The sequence below is a fragment of the Musa acuminata genome, chromosome BXJ2-11 (assembly GCF_036884655.1).
Source record: "Musa acuminata AAA Group cultivar baxijiao chromosome BXJ2-11, Cavendish_Baxijiao_AAA, whole genome shotgun sequence".
Taxonomy (NCBI): Eukaryota; Viridiplantae; Streptophyta; class Magnoliopsida; order Zingiberales; family Musaceae; genus Musa; species Musa acuminata.
The window spans coordinates 5,314,059-5,328,172 of record NC_088348.1 but is presented as its reverse complement, the minus strand read 5'-3'; the positions used below and the strand labels follow the sequence as shown (position 1 = coordinate 5,328,172).

The 14,114-nt window shown below is 37.9% G+C and overlaps 2 protein-coding genes across 3 annotated transcripts; both read left to right on the top strand.

The window, feature by feature from the left end:
• Positions 1 to 325: 325 nt before the first annotated feature.
• Positions 326 to 5,506, top strand: LOC103970560 (light-harvesting complex-like protein 3 isotype 1, chloroplastic). Its single transcript, XM_009384376.3, has 3 exons — positions 326 to 1,013; positions 4,814 to 4,951; positions 5,039 to 5,506. Exons 1-3 carry the CDS (start codon positions 593 to 595, stop codon positions 5,284 to 5,286), a joined length of 807 nt encoding a protein of 268 aa, XP_009382651.2. The 5' UTR covers positions 326 to 592; the 3' UTR covers positions 5,287 to 5,506.
• A 1,270-nt stretch (positions 5,507 to 6,776) lies between these two features.
• On the top strand, positions 6,777 to 12,690 carry LOC135586176 (beta-glucosidase 18-like). 2 transcript variants are annotated; one of them, XM_065134176.1, is made up of 12 exons: positions 6,777 to 7,118; positions 8,131 to 8,197; positions 8,351 to 8,412; positions 8,757 to 8,832; positions 9,080 to 9,154; positions 9,360 to 9,450; positions 9,553 to 9,766; positions 10,085 to 10,200; positions 11,430 to 11,673; positions 11,777 to 11,879; positions 11,961 to 12,063; positions 12,176 to 12,548. In XM_065134176.1, the coding sequence occupies exons 1-12, from the start codon at positions 6,975 to 6,977 to the stop codon at positions 12,378 to 12,380; spliced, it is 1,500 nt and encodes a 499-aa protein (XP_064990248.1). In that variant the 5' UTR covers positions 6,777 to 6,974; the 3' UTR covers positions 12,381 to 12,548. The 2 variants fall into 2 exon arrangements, with proteins under 2 accessions (XP_064990248.1, XP_064990249.1); XM_065134177.1 differs by having other exon boundaries at positions 6,779 to 7,118; positions 9,363 to 9,450; positions 12,176 to 12,690.
• The last annotated feature ends 1,424 nt before the right edge of the window (positions 12,691 to 14,114 follow it).

The window sequence follows — 14,114 nt, the reverse complement described above, 5'->3', positions numbered from 1 at the left end:
ATCACATTATCAATAAACTATAGATTTTAAATAAATAAATATCATTGAATGAGGCTCTGTTATTTGGAGCTTGAAGACTATAAATTTAACTTTCTTTAGACTTAATGCAATGAAAAAAAATGAGTAAAATGCTTCAACCTTATAAAAATTAAAATTATTGGTGTCACCTTAATAATGACATCATTTTTGAGAAATTTAAATAATACCACAATCAACTCTCATATTACCATCACGTACATCTATCCTACACTTTAATCTTCGTCGATGTCGTATGTCCTCGAATAAAGATAGAAAGTGTTTTCTTCCATTGATGCGCGATTCAGAGATTTCAGTGGTGGGTTATGATGTGCTTGATAGCACAATCTCAACTGCAACAATAATTGGAGAGAATAGGGTTTAATTGGTTAAAGCGGAAATCTTCACCAGTAGGGAGTTGGAGCAGGAGCGGGAGTGGGAGTGGGACACCAACTGCAGTTGAAGACAACATTGTGCCTCCATCCCTGCAGCACGGCGCATCTGAAGCGGAGTTCCTTTCTTCCCTCGCCACCATTCCCCACATCCTCATCATACAACCATTAGCAAGCAAACGCCCATGCCGATGATGGCGTTGTTGGCCTCTCCTCATCCGCCGACCATCTTCCGTGCCCTATCCTGTAAGCGTAACCATCTCCGCCCCAGAATCACATCACCGCCGCCCTCTCTTCTACTTCTGACTGCCAGGAACCTATCTCTGGTTCTTGCGAGATCCGCGGATGGATCTGCTGACGCCGCAGACGGGAATATGGAGAAGAAGGACGAGGCCGTTCCTCCTACTCCTCGTCCTCTGGAGTCGGAGAGGAATAAGCAGCCGCATCAGCAGCAGCAGCAGTACCACCACCATGAGATTCGTGATGGTTCCGTGGTGAAGACACAAGCGCTCAAGTTCGAGGACACGAGATGGGTTGGGGGAACCTGGGATACGAGGCAGTTTGGGAAGAATGGAAGAACAGATTGGGACGCCGTCATACATGCCGGTAAGCCTCCTTTTCTTCTTGACCTTTTACAAGATTGTGCATCAATATGGTCTCCCAAGTCAAACTTGCGTTAAATTATTTATCATCTTTGTGCTCTAGCTTCCTGATAGATCTCCAGATGTTTGTAGCGCGTGCTATATGGTTCATTATGCTTAAGGAGCAGTATACAAGTGTAGTCATCCTTCTTAATTTGGTTGGTTTATTCAATATCATAGGAGGTGGTGTGTATTTGATTTCTTTTATACTGATTTAATTGGACTAGTTTCCTTATCAATACATCTCAGGTCACTATATTATATTGTGCATCTCCCTTATCCAAGCCAGATTAAATCTGCCCACAAATTTATGTAGCTACTGTGCTTAAACTACCATGACCAAGTAATGTTGGAGGTCTAGGTTTGTGTCTCCTTGGCCACTAAGTTGTCTAGGCAATGCCACAATGAGTTGTGCTTCATACTCAACCCTACTCTAAAGTCTAAACTCAATAATGCATCTTGATCAACTCAACTACAGAGTGACTCTCATAGCTGATCCTCTCTGAGGAAGAGAATAGCAGGGTTGATAGTAGCTTCGGCATGATCGACTAGCCCAGAGAGGCATTCGGCCCCCAAAACCTACTTTTATGTTGAGGCTATGTGATCAACTTGGTTAGCGCAGGCTCTATCTTATCACATTACTATATTATATTGTGCATCTCCCTTATCCAAGCCAGATTAAATGTGCCCGCAAATTTATGTAGCTACTGTGCTTAAACTACCATGACCAAGTAATTTTGGAGGTCTAGGTTTGTGTCTCTTTGGCCACTAAGTTGTCTAGGCAATGCCACAATGAGTTGTGCTTCATGCTCAACCCTACTCTTAAAGTCTAAACTCAATAATGCATCTTGATCAACTCAACGTCAGAGTGATTCTTATAGCTGATCCTCTTTGGGGAAGAGAATAGGGGGGTTGATAGAAGCTTCAGTATGATCGACTAGCCCAGAGAGGAATTCAGCCCCAAAGACCTAGTTTTATGTTGAGGCTATGTGATCAACTTGGTTAGCGCAGGCTCTATCTTGTCACATTAACCTCTCAAGATGGCTTCAATGTCTTTGTGGATGTCTCTTACAGCTTTTACAAGAGTTTGGCAGGCTTTTAATCAAGGTTTGACCAGTCAGTTGTCCAATTTAAGGTCAAATTAATATTTTAGAAGGATAATGATGTAATCTAACTGAGTTATTTGTTTACATAGATTTGTATTTCGAGAATACTATAGTCATCTTTCTACAGAGATATTATGAGATGATAAGATTTTCTTCCAGCAACTCCAAGAAATATATAAGCATATTGGCCATAAGACACATTTAAAACCAAAAGAATATTTTCTTCACTCAAATTTCTTCGTTTTTCCTCTGTTCTCCATTTTGTTTCTCTTTTCTTAAAATTCTTTCTTGGAGGTTACCACCTTCTCTAGAAGGAAAGGGACATCCAAAAAGTAGGTGACGCATCCTCTAACTATAGTTGTTGGAAATTCTAGCTCATATTTCTTTTAGTGCCACATAATAAATTAGTGTTCATTGAATATATAAGGACTGAAATGATTCTAGTGATTTAAAAAGTGCTAGGCGTCAAAAGACGCTAAGGTCCCAAAATGCCTAAGGTGCTAGGCGCTTGCCCGAACAAAGCGAGGCGTTATGAAATATAAAAATATAAAAATATATAATATAATTAAAAATATAATTATTTAAATAAAAATATGATATTAAATTAAAAATATACTGTTAACAGTAACATAGGGGGATAAAAGGGTCATTGACAGTGGAAACTCATGGAAAGCGACAGCGATAGCAACAGCAACAACGGTGAGAAGCTGGTAGTAGCAGAAGCTGCAGGCAATAGCAACGATAGCGATAGAAGCTGCGGATAGCAATAGCGGTAGTGACGGAAGTTGCGGACAACAACAGCGGTAGCGGTGGAAGCTCTAGAGGGTGCCCGTCGGTGGCGGAGGAACCTGCATTTCTCTCCCTCGACAATGGAAGGAACTCCACATGGAGCGACAACAGAAGGAAGTTACGAGCTCTTGCTAGGTCATCAGAATCGTCCGTCGACTATAGAGGAAGGCTCGGTCCGCTGTGTCTGCGTGGAGGCAATCGCAGAAAGTGTCGTTGGTGGAGGTAGAAGTAGCGCTAGGGTTGGCTCAGGGTTGTGCGAGCATGAAGGGTGGCTTTTGAGGGTAAGAAACAATGTTATTGAATCGAACTAGACTTAAAAAGTCTGGTTCGGTTTGCTTATTTGAATTGGCCGCTCACCTGAAGTGCCCAAGTGGCGCCTCATTGAAGCGCGCCGCTTGGTCCACACACGAGGCGCTCGAGCCTCGCCTCGCCTCGCCCAAGAGCCTAGGTGATCGCCTAAGTGCCTATTTAAATCACTGAATGATGCTAATACTTGTAGTGACTAAAGGATTGATGCCTAAAGGAAACATGGAAAGGATTGTCGTCAGTGATGTGAAACCATCATGGTTCATATTAGTAGCTCATTTAGTTCAGTATATTTATAGTTATGATTGTGACCACTCGATGGATCTGTGAATTTTCTGTATAATCAATTGGCCAAATGAGAGAACATTAGATTATTTTTCTTAAATGTTTCTTTCATTACTGTGTGAATATTTTGTGTTTGTGGCACTCATGAAAGTGGGAAATACTTGTAAAGCAACATATGCAAATCATAAATCACATGAAGGTGAGAGTTACTTAAAGGCATGTGGTCTACATGGAGTAAATGGTGTAATGGCATTAAGAAGAATTGTTATCTTTGCATGCCTCTTAAATTCAATGTGTTTTGAGTTAATTATCTTCTAAAATATAAGTGCATACGTGACCTTGATTTATGAACAGCATTTATTCATTAACAGAGTAACGACTTTAAGAGCATTGAGGAAGATGAAGAGTCAAGGTGGAGCTAGCCACTTTAGATAAAGCTTGGTCGCTGTCTTTCCTCTAACCTACATACTCCTACATATTGTTCGTCAGTTTCCATCTCCAAATAACAAACTTAAAAAGACAGAAAAAAAAAAGGTATAGAGAAGATCAAATCGCCACAAAAAATCCTTTTACTTATGTGGTAACCTTGATTACATTATTATAATTTAAGGTTGTAGTTATTTCTCAAATGGCTCAAGTTAAAGTTGCAAGGTATTGTTTGATTTTTTTTCCTTTGTGTTGTCTGTTAGCATATTTATTTCACATTCATATGGTTCATAGGTTATAGCAAATGATCGTACAATTTTCTAACATAAGGAAAGATTAATTTGGTGCAACAAATCCTGGCAGGGGCCTTTTTCCATGCAGATTCTGCAACTTCTTTGAACAGTAGTATGTTTCTTATTAATCCTCTTTAGTATCAGATGTAGTTTGGAAATTTACAATTTTTTTGAAAATTATTATATACAAACACTTCCAAGCTTGTCTTCAGAGAAATTCATCAAATCTCTGCTTAGATACCTCCTGGTTTTGGGTAAGAAATACACATCGTATCTGTCAGCTCATGTTTTTGTTGAAAATTTTTGTTTTGTATTGTCCTGAAAGAATGCCTCATAATTATCATTAGTCGTGTTTAATTACAAATTTCCAACAGAACTGTTGGCTTAACATATTATTCACATGGGAGTAATAAATGTTTTAGATGCAGATTAGACCTGAATGCAAATAAATGTAATAGAGAAAGAGCTTATACCTGGTAACACAAGATTTATTCCAGCTGATCAAGAAATGTTGTTTGCAAACTATGTCTCTCTCATAGAATGAATGTCTTGTCATCTAGAGGCTAGCAGGAGAAAATGGCTTGAAGACCATCCTGAAGCCTCAAGTATGGACGAACCTGTAATATTTGATACATCAATCATACCCTGGTGGGCATGGATCAAAAGTTTTCACCTTCCTGAAGCTGAGAAACTCAATGGTGGGTTATTACATTGCCTCTTGTTGATCTGTGGATGAATCGGTCAACGAAAATAGTAAATTATCTTACACCATGACAACTATGCAGGTCGTGCTGCAATGATTGGTTTTTTCATGGCTTATTTCATCGATAGCTTAACCGGCATCGGGCTTGTTGGTCAAACGGGTAACTTTTTCTGCAAAACCATGTTATTTGCAACCGTAGTTTGGGTACTGCTGATCAGGGAAAACAGAGATATCAAGAACTTAAATAAGCTCTTCGAGGAAACGACTATGTACGACAAGCAATGGCGAGCAACTTGGCAGGATGATGCTCCTGGCGACTCCAAGAAGTGAATTCTAATAGCCAGTGTTCTTTAGAACTCCATCTCTCGTGTTTTGCAGGCTAAGCTTTTGTTGTGTCTACCTTTGGAAACAACTCCATCTCTTGTGTTTTGCAGGCTAAGCTTTTGTTGTTGTCTTCCTTTGGAAAACAAGAGAAACAACTATTTAGATCGACACCTATAAATAATAATATCTGGAAGTGGCTAGCTGCGTGACTTGAGTCATTAACTTATCCTTTGAGCATTAATGTTCTGTCCATGTGAAATGCTGGCAATTTTGGTGTTTGGAGTCATTTCAAGACACCTATAAATGCCGGTGGTTAAACATTGATGGTTTGCCGTGTTTGTGTGCATCTGTTAGTTAGAGGTGAGACATTAGCCATATATTCAAATGTCCGGATCTTCATAACAGATCTATCTATTTGATTTCAACTCTTGCAAGGAAGAGGCCAAAGATTCTGGCTGTATGATCTATCTGGTAGTTTGTCATACACTGAGTTCCCCGAATATAAAGAAAGGGTTACTTTGGACTAACAACCATGTGACAAGCTCCCAAAATATTTGAGTTAGCGCAAATATTATCCTGGGATCTTCTGGCCCTCATTTCTTAATGAGAAATATCTCTAACAACAATCAAAATTCATCCATTTCGACGGAAACTATCCTAGTGATAATTGCTACTTAGCTTCTTAAAGTACCTATTAGTAATAAAGCTAATATCACCATCACAGTTTAATTTGATTCGACCAAGTCAACGGTGACGACAACACTTAAAACATAATTCATATGAATACATGAGATAATTTTAAAAACAAACTAAAAAAAAAAGCATCAAATTAATAAAAACAATATCATTATGAGCCCCCCATAACACCCATAAAATTATAGCAACAAAAGGCTTCGGTCAAAAAAACCCAGAATCAAATATTTTTTACACCTAGGTGTCATTTCATTCAATAAATTATTTTAAAAGATTTAAACAGTATATTCCAACACCATCCTATCCCATCTTCCTCATTAAAGAAAATTTGGCATCACACACGTCGCTAACATTGTTTTCTTTTCTACGTCAAAAACATCAGAAACGACGTGGATATTTGAATCGTGAGTCACATTGGGCTAAAATATAACACGTTTTCGTATGCATGCGCTAATAATAATAACACGCAACGCAAGCGACATCGACTTAGCTGTACACAGCATCTCCACGAACAAATCGTGCGTCGTTGATCCCCCATGTTGGCCACGTGGACAACTGGACGCCATCCGATGAAACATCTCACTGGGGAATCCAAGTGTCATCTATATTTGTCGATTAATCTACCATCCACGCGGCTCATATGGACCACTAGAATATTGAAATGAGTGCGTAAAGAATCCACAATATCTGATCCGTAGCAACCAAAGTTGTCGGTCAGCATTTTAATCTGAGTGAGATCCCGATGACGATTAAACAGGGAAGAAATAAAACAATATGTTTGGGAAATCCAAAAGAGGACTGTTCCTACTCGTTTGAGCCGAGCTGATCGATCATCGCTGGCCATGTTAGTTAGCTCAGAGATCCACTCGTGAGTCCTCCAGCTCCAGGCTATTTGACCAACTAGATAAGCGACCCTATCGGTTACTACTCCGAAGGAAGGTTGACGCACAGGTCGGTCGGCGATCCCAGGTTGCATGTGGACGTACGAATAGAGCGTGCATATGGAGAGGAGGAAGAAGGTCGTCGTCGTCCTCGCATCCGCTTTCATCTTCCTCGTGCAGTCGTTGTTTTCCACCACTTGTGCTCTCCGCCGGGATCAGTTCCCTCCATCTTTTCTCTTCGGGACCTCAACCTCCGCCTACCAGGTACTCATCACTTCCTCCTTCTGTACTCGTCACTTCCTCTTCCCACCATCGTACGCTATGTATGGAGTCGGGAAGAGGATCATCCGTCACGAGAAGAGTAGGAGACTGCAGTGATGCGTGCGCTAATATCGATTGCTGCTGGTCAAATCTTGTCAAGAAAGAGAGGACAATAATATTGATAACTTTCATCTTCTCTTTCCTTCTTTTTCCTCATCTCGGTCATTTTGAAAAGAAGGAAATCTGTTGGGTGAGTGAGTGGCTTCTCCTCCTCCTCCTCCTCCTCCTCCTCCTCCTCCTCCTTCATTGTTGGAACTTAAGAAAGGTCTATTACCTAATAATATCCCCGACATCTTCGTCAAACGCAAAGGCCACGGGAAGGAGATAACACTCGAAACAGAACATCGATACTTGTGCAGGAATAGTCTTCTTGATTCCTTGCGGCTCTTTGCCACATTGTTTGATGTTGACTTTCGCTGCGATGTGATGTCTTTCACGCATTCATCCATCTACTGACCGTAGATATGGCCATGTCTTTTTAAGTACTGTATTAGGTGGAGAAGGGGGATAATAATTTTTTTTAAATAAAAAAATAAAAATTAATAAATAAAAAATATATTAAAAAATCGATATAAGATTAACGTGATTCGATATCTCTCACTTACGTCTATAAAATAATTAAAATTTTCATCAGGTAAAACTGAAAGAATTTATAATTTTCTTTTGTAAACCGCGGTGTCTTACTTTATACAACACAACGTGGAGAGAAATTCAATACTCCCCAAAGATAAAACCCTAATTTTTATGAAAGAATTTTTTATTTCTTTTCTCCAAGACATTAATTCTCAAAATCTTAAAATACTTACCTATCCCAATAGTATGAAATGACTTTCTTTGGATGGTAAACAAATAGATTTTATGAGAGAGAAAGAGAGTTAATACTTGGACAAGTCAGCTTGCATTTAATAGGTTACTGTTGAATTCTCTCGCAATCTCAAACTTCTTTTGATCGTAGATCGAGGGTGCATATCAAGAAGGTAACAAAAGCTTGAGCAACTGGGACGTCTTCACTCACTCACAAGGTATGTCATGTCTCTCTCTCTCTCTCTTACCATGTTTATATTACTCGACCCTCCTGCCTCTTCTTCATCCATCAACTTGTCGAGTCTCTGCAGATGAACACAAGTTTGTATGTATCATTCATGCTTGTTTGTTTTGGTTCTTCCACTGTACAGGAGGCAAGATAAAGGATGGCAGCAATGGAGATGTTGCAGCTGATCATTACCACATCTACATGGTATCTCTGTTCATGATAACAAATGAGTAGTAGGCTTTTAGGCTCCTATTTAGCTACTAGTTTTGTGATTTCACGCCATAGCTGAGTCGAGTCTCTTTCATGCTATATTAATAATGAGGAGAAACCTTGAATCGAACTATTGGAGTTTATACCTAACCTCCAAATTTAAAGTTGAATCTTTTAGGGCTGTTTTGTTTCATATTTGCACATCTCAAGCATGAACAATAATACTTAGATTATTGAAAGTTTCATATTCTAGTTTTCTACGTCTGTGTTGCTGATGATTACATCGTATTTATGTCACCCAAATTGCACGTTCTAATCAAGAGGAGTGATTTATGCAGGAAGATATTGAGCTGATGCATTCACTCGGAATCAACTCCTACAGGTTCTCCATTTCATGGTCGAGAGTCCTCCCAAGTTAGTGCCCAAAGAACTAAGTTGTGTTATCTCAATAGACTTTTAACCACGCGTGATTTCTATTCTTCTATGTTTATGCTTATTTATGTGGATAATTATGCATAATCGGTAGGTTTTATCTTATCTAACCAAGTATATTTGTGATCATAATCATATGATATGATCCATTTGGGATGTTATTGTAAATTCGTATATGTTATTGTCACGGACTTAGCGTATGGTAACAGTTATATGTTATTGTCGCCAGGAGGTCGATATGGGAAGATTAATCCGACAGGCATAGCATTCTACAACAACCTTATCGATTCCCTGTTGCTAAGAGGTAGTCATCATGTCATTATTTGTTTCTCACACAAACAAAAGAGTGCTCACATCGATCATATCAAACTTAAGCGAGTCGATTACGACACTAAATGACTTGTTATTGAAGTTAATAGTTTGATTTTATATTTTTCGGGAACATTTTCATCTCTTCACCGAAAAATAAAGCATCTAATGTTTTGGATCTTCGCATACCGTAATTGAAGCAGGCATAGAACCATTTGTCACACTGAGTCACTATGACATTCCTCAAGAACTCGAAGATCGATATGGAGCTTGGCTAAGTCCAAAAATACAGTATGCATTTCTTCTTTATCCTTTTCTTTCATATGACTGTAGTTAATTTCATTTTCTATTAGATATGTTGAGCTAATTATCATTCATGATGTGAATTTTCAGGAAAGATTTTGGATATTTTGCTGAGGTTTGCTTTAGCAAATTTGGTGATAGAGTGAAGCATTGGACCACATTCAACGAGCCACATATGATGGTGAGACATGGATATGGCACCGGAGAGTATCCTCCCGGGCATCGCAATAAAGAATTTATAGCCGGTCACAATGCGATATTATCGCATGCTACCGCAGTGGAGATCTATAGGAAGAGATATCAGGTACAAGTTTTGTCATCAAATATAAGAATTTATCTCTCTTTGTTTTTTCTTTTTTTGCGGAAAGAAAAAGTATCTATTACTTCCTCACGGATCTACAAAAGGACTCATGAAGGTCAGCAGTATCCAGTTAGATTACAGTGATGTATTATGCAGCTCAGTTTGATGTCTGATTTGCATCCTCTTCTTTGAATATGGAACCTCAGAATAATAAGTTCAATTGTAAACTTAAAATCAGCATTAGTTTTTGTGATATTATTATAGTACTTGCAAAATGTCTTTCATTTCTAATCTTCTTTCTTTGCTTGATTCAATCTAAAGGTGAAACAGCAAGGCATGATTGGGATTGTAATTTTCATGTGCTGGTTTGAGCCACTCAGGAACAACTCATTGGACTTTCTGGTAGCCCAACAAGTAATGTCCTTCCAAGCTGCATGGTAATTTCTCCATCCATCAAACTATTAGTAGATGTACTATCAACTTATTTGTTTTCATGTAAGTGCAAGTTTAGATAATTCTTGCTGCTTGTATACTTGAAACATAAGAAATTATTTCTATTATATCTTTCTATATGTTAGAAGAGGTCATTAACACCGTTCTACGAGGGAGGAGTAGCCACCGGAACGATTGATGGGATAAAAAAGAGAAAACTTTATATACGAACAAATACAAGCAGATTGTAACAGGCAGCGAAATTAAATGAAATCACAATAAAATATGACACCAAGATTTACGTGGAATACCCCTCCAAAGTGAAGGATAAAAACTATGAGACAAATCAGAGAAAATCCACTATAAGAATAATGAATATACAAATCTCAAAGTCTCTTACCCAAAACCCAAGCAACAATCACAAGAGAATAATTGAGATACAAGGATTACGCCACTGTGCACAATATCCAAAATCTCCCCAAGTAATTATAGCAAGAATCTATTATAGATCCGATTATAGTAAGAATATATTATAGATATGATCTAACCTGAGATGAGAATACTGCCTAGATGATTAAGAAGAGTCTCTTTACATTACCCTTATCTTCTTCCTTGTCTTTCTCTTGTTTTTCTATCATTTTCTCCTCTTTTTGAATCACGTTGCTTCTGCCCTGTTGCTATAGTTTTTTTTCCTATTTTTCACAATCATTACACCCCCTTATTAGATTTAAGTTTAGGTTAAAAGAGAGATGAGCTATGGACTGTTAAAACTCATTATGAGCTGAACTCATGGGTTGTCAGCCCAACAATGATAAAGTTACTTCTTTCATTTGTGATATTGGGAGTAAGTCATAAAAAACAATCTCTCTATTTTCGGAGATAAGAATGCATATGTTAATTTCCTCATATCCTATGAGTCAAAGTCTAATGCATTTGATACATCATTAGACAATTCTTGCTTGTTGTATACTTTGAAACATAAGAAATTATTTCTATTATGTCTTTCTATATATTAGAAGAGGTTATTAAGTCATATCTCTCTATCTTCATAGATAAGAATACATGAGTTAATTTTAGACCATCATTTTATTGGTTACGGACACCTCGTTAGCATTTAAGACCATAAAAATTTCACCTTTCATATTTGTTAACAATGCAATAATCTAAGTCTTCTTTTTTTTTATGAATCTTTTTTGTTGTTCTTATAATGTCCTTAAGTACTTGTGTTTTTTAGGTTTCTTGATCCAATAATCCATGGTGATTATCCACCCGAAATGCGGCAGGCTTTAGGTTCAAAACTCCCTACATTCTCAATTAAGGAGAGGAGAAAGCTTCAATATAAGTTGGATTTTATTGGAATCAATCACTATACTAGTTTGTATGTCAGAGACTGTACCTTTTCTCCATGCAAGTCAAGTAGAAATATAGGTGAATCATTTATCTACACCGAAAGAAATGGAATTCCCATTGGAAAACCAGTAAGCTTCACAAGAAATATATCAGTTTATATTCATGTCATGCTCTATCATATATATATAGATGGTCTCGTCGAGTGGCTTATTGTTCAATTACGTTTCACAGACCGCAATGCCAAATTACTATGTTGTTCCTTACGGCATCGAAGAGGTGGTTTTGTACACCATGAGAAGATACAATAACACCCCCATGTTCATCACTGAAAACGGTACGTATGATTTCGATTATTGTCATCACATGATCACATACGTGACTTAGCTTTATGATCAATGTGTTCTTAACTTCGTAGGTTATGCCCAACACAGCAACTCTTCGATGACGGAGTTACTGAATGACAGCGATAGAGTGGACTCCATGCGTCAATATCTTACTTATCTAAACAATGCCATGAGGTTAAATTCTTATGCATCAGTTCCCTTCACAAATGTCAAATGCTTCACTAACATCACTCGATAGAGTACTCAAACGTATATGTAAGTTGATGTCTTGTGCCTGTTGGTGCAGGAAAGGGGCAGACGTTAGGGGTTACTTCGTGTGGTCTCTCATAGATAACTTCGAATGGCTTTATGGGTACACCATGAGATTTGGACTCCATCATGTGGACTACAATACACAGAAGAGGACACCAAAGTTATCGGCGAGGTGGTACAAGCAATTCCTACATGGTGTTGAGGGACAACATGAACATGAGCAAGTAGATACGATTTAAGATGAGAGAGTCGATTAACTTGTATGAAAATGAAGCACTTTTTTTTTTTGGGTATATTCATCCATATACAATAATGTTGATATAATTCGTTATAAAGTTTATTTGTTTGCTACCTCTTAACGTTAATCTAGTAAGGTCAAATTTTACTTGCCTCGTCGAGGTGGGAGACGGATGGAGATGACTTGATCCTTTTTGTTGAATGATAGCACCATGAGCTTTGAGAATATCATATATCATGCATGTTATGTCTTAAGCTTCGGAAGGATCCTCTCATCACCGTAAAGAGCATAAACACCATATGACACTGGAAAGGTATCTACGAAAGAGAAGGTACCGAGTGGTTACTCGATAAAACCTTCTCTTTGGTCAAGTCACTTATATTCGAAGAGAAGCGAGCGAGAAACAGTGGCGTTTAGATACAATTCTGATCATAAGTATATACGTCTTTAGTTGCCATGAGAACAATGCTGTAAAATCCTTTGTTACATATGGTTATGAAACATATTTTCTATTTCAATAATATGTTATTCTAATGCTTAAATAATATTGTTATCATGATGTTCACAGATTTAATAAAATATACTAAATTGAAAACTAGATTCATTCAAACTTGATCACGCCATAGTGGTAGTGTTAGTATAATATCGAAAATCAATTTAGGATCTAATTAGTATCCTATTCTAACTTAGAGATAATTATGTGATGAAAATATTGCTAGTCATAGGTGCCCAGTAAACTTTATACTGATTAAGCCAATCATATAATCTTTTTACTTATTATATTTTAGTATTTATCACTTTATATTGATTATATATATATATATATATATATATATATATATATATATATATATATATATATATATATATATATATATATATATATTGTGATGTCCTTGGATCTGTACAATGGAAATCAGATCATGATGAGATCACGATAATAAGGCCTATTCGCCTTTAAACATAGATCCTAAATAATCCTGGTCATAGGTTACTCGAGAGGGACATCGAGATAACTGGACAGACTAGTGTGCTGTATACCCGTCCATATAATGGATATAGCTGGTCTCATAGTTGCTCATGTGAGGACACTAGGGATACAGTATAGGTGCTCATTAGAGAATGAGTTCACTGATTGATCCACTTACGGAATGTTGGATAGTTGATGATACCTTATTGTTAGATAGTGATTCAGTAGTCTTAGTGGTGTATTTGGTCCTTAGACTTGAGATGCCAAGGATATCCTGTATGAGTGCTCCAATGTTTGATACCAGACTTATAAGTTTGGATGTCTCAGATCTAGCACAGCAGGTCTTCGGGAGTGGTAGTCAACCTTACTATTGAGTGTCGATAGAGGATCATCCACTCTCGGTGTCATGAGAGGAATATCTCATATGTTCTTGCTTAGACAAATCCCTGGCCAAGGTCATTCGGATTGAGAGAGAAAGAGTTCTTCGGGAGAATCCGATTAGAGCAAGACTCGAGTAGAAACCGTATGGGTTTGACAGCACCATACCCGGTATACGATCTTTGTGATATTAGATGGATGAAGGACTATAGATACACGGTAATCGAGGACAGACATGTCCATTGGATTGGATCCCCTTGTAGCGCTAGGGTTGGCTCGGGGTTGTGCGGGCATGAAGGGTGGCTTTTAAGGGTAAGAAACAATGTTATTGAATCGAACTAGACTTAAAAAGTCTGGTTCGGTTTGCTTATTTGAATTGGGCGCTCA